Source organism: Nanorana parkeri, unplaced genomic scaffold, assembly GCF_000935625.1.
Source record: "Nanorana parkeri isolate BGI_ZX_2015 unplaced genomic scaffold, ASM93562v1 scaffold54, whole genome shotgun sequence".
Classification (NCBI taxonomy): domain Eukaryota; kingdom Metazoa; phylum Chordata; class Amphibia; order Anura; family Dicroglossidae; genus Nanorana; species Nanorana parkeri.
Window position 1 is genome coordinate 1,267,817 of NW_017306322.1, and position 21,303 is coordinate 1,289,119.

Below are 21,303 nucleotides of genomic sequence, written 5' to 3' on the forward strand. Positions count from 1 at the left end.
CTGAAAAGATGCAATATGTGGTCTATATCAGAGGTTGGTGTTGGAGCAGATGTAATTGTTACTGTTCGAGAGGTAGAAATTCAGTTTATGAAAGCTATTTGGTTAGAAGCCCTTAACGGGATTGAGATATGAGATCCACCATTGCTGATTTCAGGCTTGTCTTCTTAGCCCTTGTTTCACTCTCTATAGACAGCCACAACCTGGAACAAACCTGCAGCTAGAAAAGTCTGAACTCCCACTTTGCATGTTTGTCAGGCATTCATTAGGTAATGAAGCCAGTATCAAGTTTACAGCCCTTTTAAAAATGAAGTCAGTAAAGATGGCTTCCATATACACAGTATCTCACAGAAGTGAGTACACCCCTCACATTTTTGTAGATATTATTTAATTTCATGTGACGACACTGAAGAAATGACACTTTGCTACAATGTAAAGTAGTGAGTATATACAGCCTGTATATCGGTGTACATTTGCTGTCCCCTCAAAATAACTCAACACACAACCATTAATGTCTAAACCGCTGGCAACAAAACGGAGTACACTCCTAAGTGAAAATGTCTGGATTGGCCCCAAAGTGTCAATATTTGTGTGGCCACCATTATTTTCCAGCACTGCCTTAACCCTCTTGGGCATGGAGTTCACCAGAGCTTCACAGGTTGCCACTGCAGTCCTCTTCCATTCCTCCATGATGACATCACAGAGCTGGTGGATGTGAGAGAACTTGCGCTCCTCCACCTTCTGTTTGAGGATGCCCCACAGATGCTCAATAGGGTTTAGGTCTGGAGACATGCTTGGCCAGTCCATCACCTTTACCCTCAGCTTCTTTAGCAAGGCAGTGGTCATCTTGGAGGTGTGTTTGGGGTCGTTATGTTGGAATACTGCCCTGCGGCCCAGTCTCCGAAGGGAGGGGGATCATGCTCTGCTTCAGTATGTCACAGTACATGTTGGCATTCGTGGTTCCCTCAATGAACTGTAGCTCCCCAGTGCGGCAGCACTCATGCCGGCCTAGACCATGACACTCTCACCACCATGCATGACTGTAGGCAAGACACACTTGTCTTTGTACTTCTTACCTGGTTGCCGCCACACACGCTTGACACCATCTGAACCAGATAAGTTTATCTCGGTCTCATCAGACCACAGGACATGGTTCCAGTAATCCATGTCCTTAGTCTGCTTGTCTCCAGCAAACTGTTTGCGGGCTTTCTTGTGCATCATCTTTAGAAGAGGCTTCCTTCTGGGACGACAGCCATGCAGACCAATTTGATGCAGTGTGCGGCGTATGGTGTGAGCACTGACAGGCTGACCCCCACCCCTTCAACCTCTGCAGCAATGCTGGCAGCACTCATACGTCTATTTCCCAAAGACAACCTTTGGATATGACGCTGAGCACGTGCACTCAACTTCTTTGGTCGAACATGGTGAGGCCTGTTCTGAGTGGAATCGGTCCTGTTAAACCGCTGTATGGTCTTGGCCACCGTGCTGCAGCTCAGTTTCAGGGTCTTGGCAATCTTCTTATAGGCTAGGCTGTCTTTATGTAGAGCAACAATTCTTTTTTTCAAAACCTCAGAGTTCTTTGCCATGAGGTGCCATGTTGAACTTCCAGTGACCAGTATGAGAGAGTGAGAGCGGTAACACCAAATTTAACACACCTGCTCCCAATTCACACCTGAGACCTTGTAACACTAACGAGTCACATGACACTGGGAGGGAAAATGGCTAAAATTAACTCAAGAGCATTATGTCACGCAATAATGTGGGTTGTCTTAATGCAGTTATTCCTGTGAACAAAACTTGACCTACAGCAAGTTTGGTCATTGTACTTCAGCACACAATAGCGCATTACTGCATGTTGCAGTGTGCATCTGTAAGGTGCATTGGGGCAGCACACAATGCTGTACTGTAGGTCACTAGTGCATGGGCCCTGACCTCTTAAGCACCAACAAAAGAAATCGGCTTACTACAGTTCCCACAAGAACTGACAGTACTACTCACTTTTTTAGTATATAAGTAGACCTCCATGTGTAACATTTTAAAAGCTTCTGTACCCACCTGTATTGCGTGTAGAGCAATGGTTCCCAGTTACCATTGTATATGTGCACCGAATTAGGGCAGCTGTGTGCCCCCATCAGATGAAGTGCTATGGATGGACTGAGCAGCATCACTGTATGATCTGTTATACAAGACAGTGATAACTAGAGAAGGAAAGGGGCAACCTACGAACCTCCTTAACTGCTTTGCAGATTCTACCATTCGCCACTTTGCCTCCTTTTTTTTTTTTTTTCTCCATTTATCCTGTTTAAATCCAGTTTACCCTCTTCTCTCATATTAGTGGCCACCTTTGTATGAAACCTTCCGTTTCTTGTCAATCTTGCACATTACATTTTCATTTCGCAAAGTAGCCTGATGCATTTGTTGAGAAAACTGTTGTTATGGCTATTTTTTAACATTTTTTAGTTTTTTGCCTTGCAACTCAAGAAAAGGGATTGTACTTTTTTTTTTTTTTTTTTGAACCGAGTAACAGGTGTCGATTGTGCCAACATGATTACAAAGGTTTCTAAAACCACTTTTTATTTAAACGTGATTATTAAGCATGAGTTAAGAGTTTACCATTAGGACACTGGACATATGGCTGCTGTAAATGGGGCTTAGCAGTCATATGTAAATAATGATTTATTAATAGCCATTTGAAGCTTTAACGTCTTAGTTACATTTTTCAATCTTATTAATGGCAAAAGAAAATAAATCGGTCATCAAAGAAAACCAACATTTCGTTTGCACTGCAGGTTGCATTTTTTTAATCATTTATTCAGTTTGATTGGTTTATTGCACTAATGTTTGTCCAATTTGTTAGCAGCAGCAGGCGCCGCCATGACAGCGAAGAAGGGGACAGTCACAGAAGACACAAGCACAAAAAATCTAAACGAAGCAAGGAAGGGAAAGACGCGGGAAGTGAGCCTGCCCCCGAACCCGAAAGTGTTGAGGCATCTGCTGATTAGTTCCTCAAACTTCTTTTGTGGAGATCACAACCAGTTTTACCAGTTTGATTTATGGTCCAGAGGCCAGGATGCGTTGCTAGAAATATTTTTTTCAGGGTATTAAAAAAAAAAAAAAAATTACTCTTACAAATGTTTTTTTGCATGTTCATAAGTTTTTTTCTGTTACAAGCTAATTACATAAATAGGGGCTCATAAAGAAAATGAGAATTCTGTTGATAGTATAGGCATGGGGGTTTTAGAGTTTACATCTGATTTATGCTTGTTCCAGTTATACGTAAATCTTAGAAGCCCTCTGCTCTACTGATTACCCGGGCATCTTTACAGCTTAGCTTGGTCAGAATTCATGGTATGAGTATTGTTAATTCAGTATGTGTATTTGCTGTATCACTTCAGGTGGGTCACTTGCAGTGTGCAGAACTTCTACTACAACAACTGCTAGTTGTTAGATACTTAAAAGAGAACTATGGGGTAAGTGGTTTCCCCCATAGTTCTCTTAAGGGTCAAGGTAGGACATATACTAGCGTCCTCCCGTGATCCAAAGCTCAGTATAACAGTAGAAAGGAATCATGGCACACTCACAAGCCAGCATGTAAAACAACTTGTCTCACCACTAAGGTTAATAACAGAGGTTTGGATACACGTCTTCTGCAGAAAATGTGAAAGCCGCACAGCCGCGCCAAGGCACCTCTTATAGTGCGGTCCTAACTCTTAACTATGAGAGTCTCCATCTTGGAGCACATGGGGGCAGAAGATTTCAAATTAGGTGCAGGTTTGTCAGGAGGAAGCCCAACCTCCTTAAAGGCACAGGAACACACAAGGGATCCCGCACATCCCAATGGCAGCTGACGTTTATCCAAACCTCTGTTATTAACCTTAGTGGTGAGACAAGTTGTTTTACATGCTGGCTTGTGAGTGTGCCATGATGCCTTTCTACTGTTTTACTGTTCAAAGCCCATTTCGTGTGCACCTTACTGTATAGCTGGTGACAAATTGTTGAGTGCGTTTGTCATTTGTTTTGCTTGACTAAAGCTCAGTATATCGCCAGCTACAGCTCAAGGTATACTGAAACCACCGCAACCGGGACGGATCCCGACATTACTGATGTCGGGGGTCCGTCCCGGCTGCGGAGATCTACCCAGCTGCGTGAGTGACAGCTGGCTCTGCCTATCTAGAGGCAGAGCCAGCTGTACCCTCCCCCATTCGTTTCTCCAGTCAGCGATGGAGGATTGGAGCGGGGAGGGGGTAATCCCTGCAGGGAGCCATGACTGACAGTCACCGCTCACTGCAGGGAGATGATTGTGAAGTGAGCGACAGTATGCGTTCGCTCACTTCCCGATCTATTGAGACGACGTGTGACAGTTTCATTGTCACACGTCGGCTGGAACTATGAGGATGAATGATTTTCACTCGCCTCATAGTTCTCTAACTTGCATATGAACAAATCTATAATAAACTATTGAGAAAGAAGTACAGGAGATGTCATTCCTCTTGGAAATGCTAGTTACCCGACTGTCATGCTGATCCACAGTCTTGAGTACTTTTAGATCACTATTCACCTAAAATAGTATACTGATCAGTAAAGTCTGGGAAAAGTCACAAGTTCTGTTTTTTTTTTGTTTTGTTTTTTACCTGCATACTCCTATACAAAGTATTTTCATCGAGGGTCAGCACAGCAGTCTGGCAACTATAATTTTATGAAAGCTTGTCAATGGCTGCATCATGAAAGTTGCTTTTTGATGGATACCTATACTTTTCGTAGAGTTATCCTTTATGTAGGCTCCCACATTCTTGTTCTCCACTGCCCTGACTGCTTTCAGATATTTTCTTTGAGAGAGCCACACAGCTGCTGCAAATTCTCCCAGATGGGCAGCGTTTTCTGCTCAAATGTGGAAAAAGTATTCCTAAGGAGAGGCTGCCTATTATGACATAAGATGGCCTCTCCAGAGAAAAAAGTGGAGGTTTTTCTACGCACGTGCAGAAGAAGCTGCCCAACCAGGAGACTTTGCAGTAGTAGCTGTGCAGCTTTCAAAGGGCCACACAGCAAAGGTCTGGCAGGAGCAAGGACATGCGAGTATAAGGTGAGTCAAATAATAGTCCTAAAAGACCGTTATACTTTAAAATGATACAAGCAGCTGCATGAAGTTGACCATTGCTAAACTGACGCTATACTGTGTATTGAACTGTTAACGATGTAATCTATTATAGGCATAACTGACTGTAATAGATTTGGTAGAGTGGGACTCAGGTTTAAAAATACACAAGCAACTGTTCATAGCAAACATAAATGGTTACAAAGATGGGCACTAAAGTATAAAGGGTGCTTGTCCCTTTTCTACTGCCCTCCCCTTTGCCAGCGTTTTATATACTTCAACAGCACTGTCAGCAGACTGTCACTCTGTGACCTGCCCGGTACCATACAGCCTCTGGCCTTAATCATCAATAGTCTTTACTTGTGCATGCATGACACAGCCTCCATTCACTTCAATGGAAAACCTGTCTCAACCTGCCAAGCTGCACATTGGCTTTCCATTGAAGACATTTAAGGTATGATTTTTAATACAGGCTGTTTAGATCTAGGGTGCACTTATCCTTTAAGAACGATGTATATATGGGTGCTGAATATTTTGAAGAAGAGTGCTCTACATGTAGGTGCAGCATGAGAATTCTTGAGGGCATGAATTAGGAATGACGACCTGAAACAAGGTACTCGTATTGAATGCAAGCTGACAGTATGGCATCATTAATTGATATGTCCTGTATGTGTGTTATATTACCATCAAAGTGGCATTGTAAATCTATTTAGCCTCCCATCTAGTGAAGCTGTGCCCCTTTTCCTTCTAAATGGGACCAGTTGAAGCTGAACTCTAGGAAAAGAGCATTTATTAATTTTTTTTAAAAACTTGATTGGCCCAGTGAAGTCACTTCTAATGCTGGACATATTACGTCTGGATGGCTCCTGGGGATGCTAAAAATCTTGGTTATATTTATGCTAGAATACTACTGGCAGCTTTGTTCTTCCTGCCATGGTGCTCTGAATTCTGGGTCTCGCAGTGAAAAGTCGCTCGCTCTCCTCCTTCCACCCCGCCTCCCCCCCTCATCCATATAAAAGGTCTTGTATTCTTTCTCTCTGAATACAAGGTGTTCTGCAATTGTAGCAGGGGCTGCACTGTTGTTTATTCACCTCTCCTCTGCCCTTGTCCAATCACAGAGTGCTTTGTATACTGTGAAAAAGAATACAAGGCATTCTGTCGGAGGAAGGAGAAGGGAAACTGACTCAAATCCATCAGCACCTAAATGCAGAGCTGGGAAATCAAAGCTGACAGTAGTATCTGGCATGAATACAACTGAGATTTATAGCATTTCCAGCAGCCATCCAGACGTACTTAATCCAGCATTAGAGGCAAGTTCGCTGGACCAATCAAAGTTTTGAGTTCAACTTTAAAAACTGAAGTGCCTTGTTGCTGTTTTTCACTTTTTTTTTTATGCATGGTCATGAGAGCCTGGAGAATAAAAGATGAAACATGATTGGTTACGATGGGCAACAACTCCATATTTGGTCCCACTTTTTTTAAATATAAAGGCCACGTGCAGTCTTTCAGTTTATTGGACATAGAATAAATGCAGTATTATAGGATTTATTTATTTTTGTCTGGAAGTAGCGCAACTCCAAAATCATTACTAAGGGTCTGCATTTTCACTGTTGTGATCCCATGAATAATACGATCGATAGAAAAATCTATGAAGTTGATTTTTATTGACAGCAAATATAATTTTATTCACTTTTACACATTATAAGAAACATTACTTTACAAAAAATAATCTTGTTGACAAATGAGAAAAAAAATATTCAACAGTTACATTTGTAGAAACCCATTATCTAGATTAGAAAAATAGTTTAAATGGTTTATGACATGCAGTTTTACCAGTCTAAAAAAAAAAATCACTTTATTTAAAATTTACACGGCACAAATACAAAACGGTTCATCTGTAAATAACAATGTAAGAGACTGACTTTTAAAAATACAACGGCAAAGACAAAAAGTGTTAGACAGAAAGGAGTTTCCTTTAGATCTGTATTGAAAACACTATCAGGCACATTTTGTGATATTGGGGATTTTGTATTATTAATATTAGTCTAGAAACGGAGATAATGCGAACGGTTCAATATAATGTTTGTAAACAGTGGTGTAGTCACTGTCTTCTGTCTATCGTAAGTCTATTCTTCTTCAGCCTAACTACTCGAGTCATTCCCTCCCCCTATACCCTCGAAGATCTAGCGCTCATAAGCGTCTGCCTGTCTTCATATCCATTTTGTCCTGGCAGTGTCAGTATTACATAGCTGTATGTACAGCACAGGCGGTTATTCCCTATGTCAGAAGCACTCAACAACAGCAGTCTTTGACTTCTACATGCACATCAAATGCTGTGTGCTCTATTATAAACATCTGCAGCCCTCCGCAAAGAGTCAGTGACCTTTAACACGGGTGTCCATTAGAGTACAATTTTGGCTGTGATGGACCTATCCGTACTCCCCCCATTAGCCACGAAATACAGGTGAAACTCGAATAATTAGAATATCGTGCAAAGTTCATTTATTTCACATGCAGAACTGCTTATAGTGTTGCACCATGATCGTTTTTGTCCTGTAAGATAAACCTGTGATGAGAAAAATACAGGGTCTACCATTGCTGACCTCCTACAAGAAAATACTAGTTTTCTGACTGCTATTCTGACCTACTGGCTGCAATCCTTTTTTTTAATTATTTTATTACTAACAAGTCTGCAGGTCAGAAATGTCCAAACTCATCTGCATACTTGTTCTGTAATGAAGCCTAAGGGTCTGCATGACAGACAAGTACCATTTTTAGAGACTGAACTTACAAATGGCAGCTTGTATGTTTTTCTTATGACAGATTTCCTTTAGGGCCCATTCACATTGTGCATTTTAATGACCGTCAATGCATTTTCACAGGTTAGCCATAGTTTTCTACAGTGCTAGTTCACGTGTGTGATGTGCATTGTAGATAAAATGGCTTGGGGTCCATAGAACAAATTACAAGTGTTTTCATGCTCTGTTAACACTGAAAATGCACCCAGCAAATGCATCAAAGCACATAAACAAAGGTGTGAGATTTATGGCTAGTATGTTTGGTTTATTAGAATTGCAGGGCAAGCTGTAAACAACATCTGGTCTTTGCAGACCATGGTACACCGAGATGTCCATTGGTCGGTCTCGGGGGTCTATAACTATAGTTATCTAGGGGCCATTATTTGCACCAATCCTTGAACATTATCCTCTTCCACAATGGAATGTCTCCAAGCAAGTTGTGATAATAATCCATGGTAGAGAGATATTAGTCATAGTCGGGAAGAATAGAATAGAAAGTAAGTGTGGCAGAACAAAAGAAATAAAATTTCACCAGATGCTTATGTATATTGTTCCCAATGTTAAGTTGCCCATACACTGCACGATTCTCATATGAGAATCGCGGGAAATCCTGCAATCCTACGATATTCCGTGCAACCGTTTCTACTGTACGGTCGCCCGTCTTCCGTCGAACAAGCAGGCTGGAAAACCCGCCGGGAATCGTACGACAACTGCCAAACGGGCCGTTGTGCGCACACGCACACTGCGCGTTTGCAAGATGGGCAGATCGTACGTATTTTTAAAGTACTTTACAACCCCCGCAAGACAAAATTCTTGCGAGGGTTGTAAAGTGTATGGTCACCTTTACTCTTATGTTTGGCGAACATACACAGAGCCTTGTTTATAGACAGTGATGTGGAAAGAGGAGTAGTTGCCTTTGCCTCCAGGCCACAACAAAATATGAGATTGTGAACCAGTTTGGAATAACACAAACTTGACAGCTTTTTTTTTTTTAATCTGTTTGCCAAGACAACTTTGTAGGTGACAACAGTGTAGGAACCAGCTGTAGACATGGGGGGCCAGTGATATGCAAATGGAACATGGGTAATTTTATATTAAAAATTGCATAGGCACCAAAGGTTTGTAGTAGTTTGATGCCTCCTTGAACAATGAACTAACGATATTGTACTGTATTTCTTTGGTGTTGCATACATGCTAAAGAGGGATAGTATTTGCTGTGTAGAGTTCTCCACCTTCATTCCAGGTGTTCATTAAGGACAGAAACTATGCAGCCAAATGTAGACTGATCTCTGATTTTATATATATATACTGTATATATAAAAAACAAAAGCACAGCTTTAAAATAACATGTAATATATAAATAAAACAAGCTACAATTCTACAATTAGTCTATCAGGCTATGACGTACTGTACCTATTCTGAAAATTAAACCTTGATATAACATATCTTTCCCCCATATATAACTGTTGACTTCCACGCGGGGGCCTTGATGTCACCACGCGTGTGCACAATTACATCATCGTGCATGCGCGGTGATGGACGCCAGCAGAGAGAGGAGACATTCACCCGGCAGGATGAGGTATGCCGCCGGGTCCCCTCCATTCTCCAGCAACTGTCGGGCTTTTGGTCAATGACCGAGTGCCCGACTTTTCAGAGTGGGTGACACCAAAATGACTGTCAGTCATTTTGGTGTCACCCGGGTGTGGGCTGCACCCCCTAGTGACACCACTGCTTCCACTCTATAATATGTGTGTTAAGAGGATTTGACCAGATGTGTCTAGATAAACTGGTGAAAAGTTTTCTCATTTCTCTGCATTGCAGCCTACCAATCACTAGAATGGCTTTCCATGACACTGTCCACTGAATAAACCTTCCCTAAACTCAATCTAAAGTCTGATTAGTGACTGGTAAAAGTACCTAATCTAATAATATTCACCTCTAATCACCAACAACATTTCACTTCTTTACTAGTACAATTTATAGGCAACAAAACACTATTTGGCTTTATCATACCATTCACCATACAAAAGCTTATCTTACAAAATCAACAGCAAATATCCCCTATGGCAACTGATGACCAAAGATATTTTAATGTTCATGAAAGATCATTTTTGACCAATGAAAAGTTATGAAAAATGCCTCTGTAGGGCAAATGGATAAAATATCTGTACAACTGAAGTACAAATCAATTCAATGGAGCATTTGTACAGGGATAAACAAATAACATTACTACATTGTAAGAGAGACAATATTTTAAGATATTGTGGACATCTAACTGTAAGCTGCCCTCTGTAGAGTTCATTGTTGGGAAGTCCACCGCTACCTTTTAGGCTGCAATGTATGCAGTGACCCGTAGTGGACTGGAATGGCAAATCAGTCCAGGTATATCAAGCAGCAGTCTACATTTTTTGTTTATGATCAAATTTTGCATGGCCATATGGTTCAATTATGTTTGTATCTTGGCACCATATCTATTTTGGAGCAACTGTTTGGGCCAAGCATAGAATGAGTGCAGGTTGTAGTTAGTTAAGCATTTTGAAAGGATCTTCCCCTACAGGCATAAAACCTTTACTTCCTAAACAGAACTCGTCTCACATGCCAGTGATTAATTTAGGCAAAAACAGTTCTTAACAGAGCTCTCCTTTTAGGCTTTACTAGTTTGGTTAGTGATGATGTATAAAGTGCAAGAAAAAACATATTGGCGAGGTTACATGTGCTGGTGTCTTATTTTTACTGGGATTATGAAGATGAAAAACATACATATAAACAACATACACCTTTTCCTTTCTTGAGATTGTTTGATGAATGTTTGGTCCTCATTGTATCCCTGAATGTTAGAATGTTTAATCAGGAATGTTTAAGTATAGTTCATCAAGGAATGTTTGATCATTTAGTATTACGCATAGGTAACCCATAGTCATTTTATTCAAAATATCGATGAAGACATTTGCCGGTTTTGTTCCTACTAGGTTGGCACAGCTGGAACAATGTGCTGTGAACAGTCAATGCTGATAAAAGCTAAAGCGATGTCTCTGCTTGTGGGACTGTTGTTTACGTAAAGTCTCACAATGATCAAATCAAGATAATCATTGATTTGCCCATTTCTGATATGCCTAAGTATATTTTTATGTAGCTGTATCTGTTCTGTGTGGAATTACACACGTATTGGAAAGCAGGCAATCAGTAATATATATGGTTTGATTTCCTACAGAATCCCTGGCTTTGGACTTGCTCATTGTCTATGATAAAGCAGAGCAGCAAGGTCTGAGTGCTATGGTGGTCCCTATAAACCAGTAGCAGGAAAATGAGTTTGCTCTTATTGGCCTACAAAGATCAGAGAGGTTGGAGGATTAATTTTGCTACAAGTGGCCCTCAGGGGTAAAGTTTTTTAAAACCCATTTCTCAATATGGGATGATATTGTTTTTTTAGTAGCAGCATTTTATTTGTGTGCAAGGGATATTTAAAGGTCAACTACACCCAAATCATGTTTCAAAGACTTTTAGAGATTTCATTGTACTAGTATCCCTACCCTCTCCCATACTTCCATAATGGAAATATCATCCTCTTGGAGATATTTCCCCATTATTTGTTTATTCCACATGATGGGCAGCTGGGACACCATCGTTTGTGTTTATTATATCTAGAGCAGTTTTAAGAAGTGGACATTTCCCCGTGTAGATAAGGTGCTAGGGAGGAAGTTATCAAACTGGAGCAGTCAGAATCTGGAGCAGCTGCCCATGACAACCAATCACCATCTCTCTTCAGTTTGCTCAGTTGAGATTTGGAAATGAGAGATAGAAGCTGATTGGTTGCTCCAGTTTTGATAAATTCCCCCCACAGTGGGCAGTGCTCCATGGTTTGAGCTCTGATGATAATCACATAAGGGTTGATCTATTAAAGGCAAATAGACTATTCACTATGCAAGGGAAATTTCCCTTAACTTTGTGAATGAAGCGAGGCTCTGCTGATTTTCATCATTCAAACATGTGCAAGAAAAAATACTGCTTTTTTTTTATTTTTCTTGCTTCAGATTGGATAGTCTTTGCAAAATGATTTTTCACCACATTCACTAAGCTAAGTGCAAATTCCCTTGCAAAGTGAACTGCCCATTTGCCTTTAGTAAACCAAACCCATAGAGTAAAGGAAAAGGTGACAGAGAAATTATAATTAGATTGAATCTCACTCTATTGTTTAAAAGTAGCAGTGTGATTTTATAAACGATACCCCTGGACAGATATTATACGTGGACCCGTTTTCATTGAAAAATGTATGTGTGATGACGAATTTGGCCCAAATGTATGTAAAGTGTTGAGCAGTTGACTGTCAAAGATTACAGGCTATCGCAGAACTATCACAATTCCCTTGCTGGAGATGTAGCTTTCCCCTGGATAGGTGCCTGAACTAGTTGCACCATCATAAATACTGTGTATACTGTGTATGCAAATCCATCCAGACAACTAGGTAGCTTAATCGCATTGGAGTTTGACTCTCATGTGTTGAATGCAAATGAGGGAGCATTGCTGTTACATGAGAGATGTTTTCGCTGCACCGCTTCATCATATGATCTCCAAAGGCTATCCAAACCATAAGTAACAAGAACGTGGAAACAGATCTGCATAGCCACTGTCCTACGTATACACTGAGTGGCCAGATTATTATGACCACCCCATCAGTACTTCGTTGGGCCACGAGATGACTTAGTTGGGCCGCCTGCACTGTTGCCCTTCTGTTGTCTTGTATCAGTCTTGCCACTCTCCGTTCTGCCCTAACATTGACTAGTAGCTGACGGCCACAATTCGCACTTTCAGACCCAGATTTTTGGCTGACAGTCCAGTCTTTAAACACTTTAACAATGAGCCCCTCTTGAACATTTAACGAATTCTGCTGTTTTGCTGATACTTGTGCCATGGCTCGCGCCAACAATCATCCCATGTTCACAGGCTGTTAAATCGCGTTGTTTACCTGTATCTTCAGAAACAAATCACTTCTACTGTCGTGGTAAACAACCTGCTTCCCTATTTATAATGGTCTGGCCCTCTAGCAACTTCAGCGCAAAGGTATAGCTAATTATAGCTAATTTGCCTACAAACATCAGGTGGTCATAATAATCTGGCTACTCGGTGTATATTTGTTAACATTTCTTCTGAAACTTTCTTAACCATACAGATCTAAGAGGTAATTAGACATCACAGCAAAGGTGCTTTTAACATACTCCAGGGCACTACATCTTACGAAAGGCCTTTGCCTCCTGGTTGTTACCTTTATCCTTCTAATCGTTCTCCCAGAATGAGGGCTTATTACTCATTATGATCCTCCATTGTCCCTGCTGTAAGTTCTATTAGGTAATTGCAGTAGAGTTGCTGGTGCAGCTGACAAGGAAAGGTCTAACACTATTTTTTCTATAATGAGCACCGGAATAGGAGGATAAGCGCTTGTCCAATCAGAAGCCAGCTGTCATTTCTAAGTTCATCAGAACAAGCACAGTGGATAGCCAACCAAAACATGGAAAATGAATATAGTAAGTAGAGATTTCTGTTCATTATTTCAAACCCGGTCTTGCAATGACGTGGATATACAACAGCCCCCACGCTGAGACTGCAAGCTTCATCCAACCTAGTTTTCATTGGTCCCATAAAGGGCAACTAATGGTAACCTTATTTTAACTGCACAGTAAAAGCATACCATAAATATAGTTTTCTACTGCATTCCCTTGCAAATACGATGGGTTAATGAAGAATGACAAAGTAACAATGACGAAGTTCATCTCTGCTAATAATAGCCATGGCTATAGTAACTGCCTTTCCACATTATTGTTCACATGGTTACACTTTACAGACAGTACAAGCTGGATGATGCACACATCATGTCAATGTAATACACGACACACTCAGCTTCAACAGAGTCAATACTGGGAGCAAAACACAGATAATTCTGCCAGACAGAGTAAAACAGACAACATCTATGCATTTATATTCCACATAAGGTTGGTGAAAAAAGTGCGTGATGTCTGAATTTTTTTAAAGAGCTCATTTTCTGGCATGCATGAAAATATTGATAGCCATTTAGACCCAATACTGACAGACAACTGCAAGTGTTAGGAAAACTAATACCGGCTGTAAGAACACGTGAGAAGTAGTGTGGAATGTAGAAGTGATAGTGTCAAAGTGCCTACGAGAAGGATCCAGGCCATGACACTATTGTAAGTACCACCCTTCCTTTTAATTCCTTAAGCATCCTTACTAAGTGGGTATAGGTCACTCCAGACGTGCATCTTCCATTTACAGCCAGAAGCATATCCCCGCACCTGGTGGCAAAGAACAGGGTTACAGGACATGGTATAAAGGTAATACTTTAGAATTTCACATAGACGATACAAGTTCAAATCTTTGATTTTACCTGAAAATCATGAGGTTGTTTGCTTAAGATTTTCAGGTGAGTCTCAACAACATGACTTTGTTATACCATTCCTGATATTTTGTACAACAAAGAAGCTCAGAAACCAGATCCTCTGTGTGCAATCTACACCTTTAGGCCTCATTTACACAGCTAAGAGGCGGCCCCGTACGGCGTGCACGGCCGTATCAGGCCATCCCTGTGAAGGATAGGTGCTGCGTGATTGTACGCAGCAGCCTGTTCTTCTCTATGGTAGTACGCCGCCCTACGCTCACCCGAGCTGCACATCCGTGCGGGTGTCCGAACTCGTACGCAGATAGGATGGATCCTGTCTGCGTTCGAGCAGTTTGAGTGAGCGTACGGTTGCGTACAGCCGCTTACAAAAAAAGTGTCCGTATCTCCTGATAATAAAAATCAGCAAGCCCAGTGGTGATTGGCACAACTGGAAGCAACCTAGGCAGAAATCGCCCATCTATTACCAACACAAGTCCAAAGGACAAGTAGCTTATTTCATTCCAGTATATTGTGGACGGCCATGCAAATTATTATGCCTTTGTGGCTTATGATAGATCACAGAGATACAGCCAAATGATTCTGTTATTTTCACCCCCCCTTGTACATATGGCCCTTTTTGGTATGTTCCCCCTGATCAGTGAAAGGTATGGAATACATGACTCTATTAAGTAAGGCTTGGAGGGGGACCCAACTAGTCAGGTAATGGTGAGGTACTACTATTTACTGAAATTGGATTGTTTCTCCACAGAGTTTTCTACTGGAAATGTCGGCATGGAATATATCATTGTGAAGTAATATAATTTAGGTTCCTGTGCTTTGACTGGAAAGAGATAACCTGACTAAACTTTATTTTAACATAGTTCTGTTTTATAATTCTGCCTTTTTCGCTTATTTCCTTCAGACTGCTATGTTGTGCCTTGGTACTTTGTAGCGGATTTGAGTAAAAGAAGCCAAACCAACGCTAAAATCTGTATGAGGTTTTAAGTGCATTTGTTTCTGGTTTGCATTAATGCAAACTATTTACACATGTGAATTAATTGTATTAAACAACTACATTAATTAATAACATGTTATATATGAAATGTTAAGAAACAGATACCCTTCAAGCATGATTTTGGGTATTCTTTGTACAGAGATGAAGAAACCGTGTGCTCTAATGTGACTGTAACTAATACCACTTACAAAGACATGTAAAGAAGGAACCAACATGAATTACCTGATTCTTCCATCGTTGTAAGCGGGGGTGCCCTCCAGTATGGATTTAATAAAGAATGGTTTGTTCCAGTTGCAATCCTCAGAACCTCCTACAATGCTAAAGCCCAGACTCCCTGCTGTATTCCTCCTCAGCACAATTTCTCTGCAGCTGTATAAATACCTAAACATGGAGAAATGGAAGTGTTTATTCATCTTTTAAATCACACAAATCTTTCTTTATTGTGTTACTGTTTTCATTGGACCAAAGTATATATTCTTCTACATGTTTTATTCCTAATCCCTACAATAACATCTTGAGTTGTCATGCAGAATATAAAGGCACTGTCATTACAGAATATGAGGGGCATCGCATCTTGTTGTCATCACGGTTGTAGTTCATAAATGGGGTTAATAAATGAGGTTAATAGTTTACAAACAAAAGAATATGAGTTAATAAAATGTACTTTGAAAAAATGACAAGAAAAATCTGCTTTTCTGATTTGATTAAAAGGTACTAGTTTCCTGGCTTTAATGCATCTGCTCAGGCAATATATCACAAACAATATTCAGTGGCAAATGAAAAAACATATTAAGGCTCATGTACATGGCGTAATGAAATACTCCCATCTACACCAGATCTTTCTGCCAGAAGCTGAATGTGAGGGGAAATCTTCCCCGATGTGCATATAGATAGCAATGGAAACATGATAGAGGTCCTAACCAGTTATGAACTTTGGTCATGCAATGTACACCTAAAAAAAAATCATCCAAATACACAAGATGTACATCGTACATCCAGTCCATATCCTCCAGCTGCAGCTATCATTTGGACAGCCAGCATTTGAGCATCTCAACAGTGATTGGAAGCTTAACAGAGAAATACAACTAACAAAACATTATTGTTTACTTTGCTGTTTTACTTACAAGTAATAAAAGTAAAATTTTTCATAAATAAAATTAGATACTATTTAATTTCTTATTAACCCTAATCAACCCAAAACGAATCAATGTGCATACAAGGGACGATATCGCGTCAAATAATGGGGAAGACGTGGAAACCCTATGGCTATTAATAACTAACAATGATCAAAGTAGAAAAAAAATACTTTTTTTTAGTTTTGTAATATTTTTTTTAGTGATTGCATAGAAAAAAAAAACTTTTGCAAGACAATATCACCAAAGGAAACCCATATTTGTCCTGGAAAAAAAAAACAATGAATGTATTAATTTTTATCTTAAGAGTTGAAAAAGTTATAGTCGAACAAACGGGCCCACGGCAGAAGTGTTAAAATGTATCTGGTCCACAAGGGGTGCAAGATTTGAAGTGGTTAAATATTATGTATCATTGAAATAATGTAAACGCAGGGTGTCATCACAATGTGGGGTGCTATGTGCCATTCAAATCCCCAAACATTCTTCACTGTTCAGATAACAAGCAATACATAAACATTCACGCATGGTTCAAAATAGCACAATAGGAACGCTGCAATTGGCTTTTACTAACAAAAGGGGGAAAACAATTCTAGATTTGGACTGTAACCTTACAAACACATTTGCGAAAGATAACTTGCTCATTTATTAATGCTTGGCAATTTGTTTTATCTTTTATGCTGAATTCACATATTCTTTTTTTTTTTCCTTTGTAATATTATCTTCATTTGCTGGATAGGGGAATTCTTATCTCACTGCAGAAGTTTCAGTTATTTTGATGAATTATGCAAGAATTCCTAGTCACGATTTTTTGCAATATATTTAAAGGCACAGGACCCAACGTGTATTTTATACTATAATAGCATTAGGTGGCAGACTTGAGTTGTCTTGAAAAGAAAAGCAAGTACAAAACACTAGCAGCAAATAGAACTAGCGATTTACTGCCATGATACCAGGGCATTAGTTAAAGAAACAAGTACCTCCCAAAACAAAAATCTCTTAATGGGTATATGGCAAAACATAAACTCTCGTCTAACAATAATGGGCTAGATTGTAAGCTTTTACGAGCAGGGCCCTTCTAAAGCTGGCCATACACCTATAGATTATCTGCAGATTTTCTTTGGCCAGATGGAAAAGGTGCAACAGATTCCTCCATCTACGCTAAACTGTGTGTATGGAGGAATCTCCCACTGGGCCAAGCTTCAGCATCTTGCTAGTCGGCCCCACTGGCTCTCAAAATACCTGAACAATGCCTTCATCCAATCAGATTGTTCAGGTATTTTGAAAGTCAGCGGGGCCGACTAGCAAGATGCTGATGCTTGGCCCAGTGGGAGATTCCTCCATCCACACAGTTTAGCGTAGATGGAGGAATCTGTTGCACCTTTTCCATCTGGCCAAAGAAAATCTGAAGAAAATCTATAGGTGTATGGCCAGCTTTACCCTCCTGTATTGAAATTGTATTCTAACTGTACTGTCTCCCTTCATTTTGTAAAGCGCTGCACAAACTGTTGGCCAAAAGGGCCAACAGTTTGGAGCTGATAAAATAATTATAAATAACAATGAAACACTTTTACCAGTTTTCTTTACAGTAACACTAAAAGGCAAATGACCAGCTTTCCAGTACTTATCACCCTTACAACATATGCCCATCAGTTCACTACATACTGATTAACAGCAAAGAATCACAGAAAGTCCCTCTGCAACATAAACTCTGTATTTAATATCTAGATGTGTTGAAATCCTAACGTAGAAGACTGACCACAATATGCAGAGGCATCATCGAGTTAGAAGTAGATTTGCAAAATGATAATGGGGTTATATCACAAGGCTAATGTCAATGCATTGAATTCTTCTTCAATGTATTAGCCAACTTCTTTAGTTTAAAGCTTACTTTTCTTTATAGTCAACAAGCAGTCATCAGTGAAACCAAGTTTACTAGTTATTTATGATGTGTACAGATGATCCTCTAAGAGCATTTTACCATCTAATCATTTCATATGCATTTTACATATGCAACCTGTTAGGAGTTGAAGGCATGACAAAAGGCCTGACCTCCAGCCTCTAACCTCCTGTGGTCTTCATCAAGCGGCAGTACTAAAATAACACACACATAGATCTCCAGAGAGATGGGATTCCTGGATGGTGGCAACCAAGTGCCATTTTCAGGAATCATCTGTAGAAATATATATGAAGGATGTCTTGGAAAAAGAGAAGAACATTTGCTCAGGAATCATCTATAAAACGGTATATTAAGGATGTCATAGGAAAAGAGAATAACATTGTCCACATGACTACTACTTCTAATACCTTCCATATGAGAACTAAAAATTTGTTCCTAGATTTTTTTTTTTTACAAGAAACAGAAATATATAATCAGAACCTGGTTTTACTTAAAGCAAAGTTTTTAGTAAAGCTGGAAACCCCCCACCTTTCCAGAATACTTACCTTCCTTCCCATTCCAGCACTCTTCCCTATACAGTCCTGGCCAGTGATTCACAGCCTTTCCAAAGAAAAAATCCCCACTGGGTCCTCTTGTTATTGCACGTGTGCATCACGGCCCCGTACTCGTATACGGCTCATACTCTGTCAGAGAATGACCCAGTTGGGTCCTTGCAAAGGCGCTGTGGCACCAGGCAGGACCACACAATACAGATTGCAGGAGGAAGGTAAATATTTTACCAGGTGGAAGTAGGGGGGAGGGTTTAGGGGTTTACTTAGTGGACACTTTTACTAAAACTACAATTGTCCTAAAATCCAGGTAGGTCTTTTAGAAAAAAAACACCAATTAATAAAGTTATACATTCCAAAAAGATAAGTAAATGTCATTTAAGTGCAACTAGTGTAAGTACATTAACGTTGTCTTCTTCAATACCTTGTAAAGCAGCACTGGGAGAAGACAACACTTGGGGGTGTATTTATAAACAATTTGCAGATCCATTCACCCTGTGAATCTCTGTGAATGTTTGTTCTGTGCAAATAGAGGCAAAAACGAACATTCTTAGCAAATTTTTGTTTTTGGTTGAATATAATGTAGTACTGCATTATGGCCACCGGATAGAGCAGAGAAGTATAGGAAATCTAGTGGCCACAATGCAGTATTACATTACATTCAACCTGAAGAAGAAAACATACTGTAAACTTTTGCTTTTGCCTCTATTTGCACAGAATGAATGTACACAAAGACATCGCAGGGCAAATGGCTCTGCAATTTAGACTCCTTGGTGCTTATCAGGCTACTCTGTAGTGCAAGAACTGACAGTGATCTGGAAAAAGGAGCAGTGTGCAGAGGGAGGACATTGTGCTGTTGCTGCTTTTTTATTCATTTGTATATGTCTTGATAAAGATACCTAATAGTAGCAAAGACACCCCATGGAATATATCTGTTAATTCTTGAAATACCTTTTTCCCCATACACTTTCATATATAAATGTACATAGGGGCATTCATATTTATTCATTATATAAGCAGGCTTTTTTCCCTCAATCAGCCAAAGCAGTATTGAATGGGATTGATTTACTAAAGGCAACTAGACTTTTCACTTTGCAAGAGTATTCGCTGTTTGGAGTGGAATTTTCCACTTAGTTTACTGAATGAGGTAAAGCTCTGCTGACTTCTATCATCCAATCGTGTGCAAGCAAAAATACCGTTTTTCTTTTGAATTATTTTTCTTGCACATTTGGGTATTCTATGCACAGTGAAATTTTACCCCAGTCACAAAGCTAAGGGAAACTTCCCCTACATAGTGCAAAGTGAACAGCCTTTGTGCCTTTATTAAATCATCCCCAATGTCTCTCTATGTGTAGTTCTATGAATTAGGTCAGACCTCATTGAAAATCGACTCTTTAGGGACGCAGCCAGCAATACAAATCTGACAAAGGTTCCAAATAATGCTAATTTCATTCAGAAATGAAAAGTTGGGCTTTCATTCCTCTCTTCTTTAGGTTTGGACATTTTCAGTAGCATATGTGTTAATTATTATTATTACAGGGCTCAAAATTTCCACTCGCCCGCTCGCAATTGGCGAGTGAAAATTGCGTGGGGGCGAGTGGAAATCCAGGGGGGGGACTTCCGCCGATAAAAAAAAAGTGATAAAGTAAAAAATAAAATAAAGAAGCAATTAAAAAAAAAATGTACCCTGCCGCCCCTGCCACCCGGTTGCCATTCTCCGTTAATGAGGGGGTGGGGGCGCATTGCAGAACCTGGCCTTGGGGCAGCAGGGAGAGTAAATCCGGCCCTGATCACAATACAATTCAAGACAAGATGGTAAGGAGGGCCCTGCCCGTGAGGGCTTAGAATCTACTAGGGTGAAAAATTATTTTCCTTATGGCTCAATCCATCAATTTTTCCTGGTAGTGGTAAATTGGAAAGTTAGGTTCCTCCTGAATTTCCAAATATTAGAAAGTGAAACACAATAAAAGGTTTCATGTTACATAGTAAAAACAGAAACTCTTTTCCAGTGGAACCTGACTTCAGCAGTGCTCGGAACACCATAAATGAACAGTGTGGGACATCCCTCTAGTGAAAGGCTCCTTTGTTTCATCTTATAGCTCACCGAGGGGCTAAGATGGAGCTTGTCCAAGTATTACAGCTAAAAATGCACAGATAATAATTGTATCATATGTATCTAAACCATTCCAGCAAAAACAAAATATAACTTTCCTCTCTTAAAAATTCAGGACACCATATTTACGGCCTGGAACCTCTGATAAGTGGTCCCAAAAGGATGTGCGTTAAACGAGGGATGATGAGTTGAGGTTATGGAGAGATGACTCGCTTTCACTGTGTAATGCACATTTTGGCAGGAACACTGAAAGGAATTCCAGATGTGGAATCTGAGGCCTGCAAGGTCGCATAAGTTAACACTCAAGGTCACCAGGCACCAG

At 40.1% G+C, this 21,303-nt stretch overlaps 2 protein-coding genes across 8 annotated transcripts in view; one reads left to right on the forward strand and one right to left on the reverse strand.

Moving 5' to 3' along the window:
- The window catches only part of FIP1L1 (factor interacting with PAPOLA and CPSF1), a 58,723-nt gene extending 55,610 nt beyond the window's left edge, over positions 1-3,113 (forward strand). For 3 of the 4 annotated variants that reach the window (XM_018575680.1, XM_018575668.1, XM_018575688.1), the window contains one exon: positions 2,855-3,113. In XM_018575680.1, the coding sequence (XP_018431182.1) occupies positions 2,855-2,999 (145 nt within the window). In that variant the 3' untranslated portion in view covers positions 3,000-3,113. The remainder of the gene's footprint in view (positions 1-2,854) is intronic. The other variant, XM_018575676.1, reaches the window with a different exon arrangement.
- A 10,782-nt stretch (positions 3,114-13,895) lies between these two features.
- LNX1 (ligand of numb-protein X 1) overlaps positions 13,896-21,303 on the reverse strand; it is a 143,411-nt gene continuing 136,003 nt past the window's right edge. For all 4 annotated transcript variants that reach the window (XM_018575750.1, XM_018575743.1, XM_018575760.1 and 1 more), the window contains exons 9-10: positions 15,513-15,671; positions 13,896-14,192 (exon numbers count right to left, since the gene is read on the reverse strand). In XM_018575750.1, the coding sequence (XP_018431252.1) occupies positions 14,057-14,192; positions 15,513-15,671 (295 nt within the window). In that variant the 3' untranslated portion in view covers positions 13,896-14,056. The remainder of the gene's footprint in view (positions 14,193-15,512; positions 15,672-21,303) is intronic.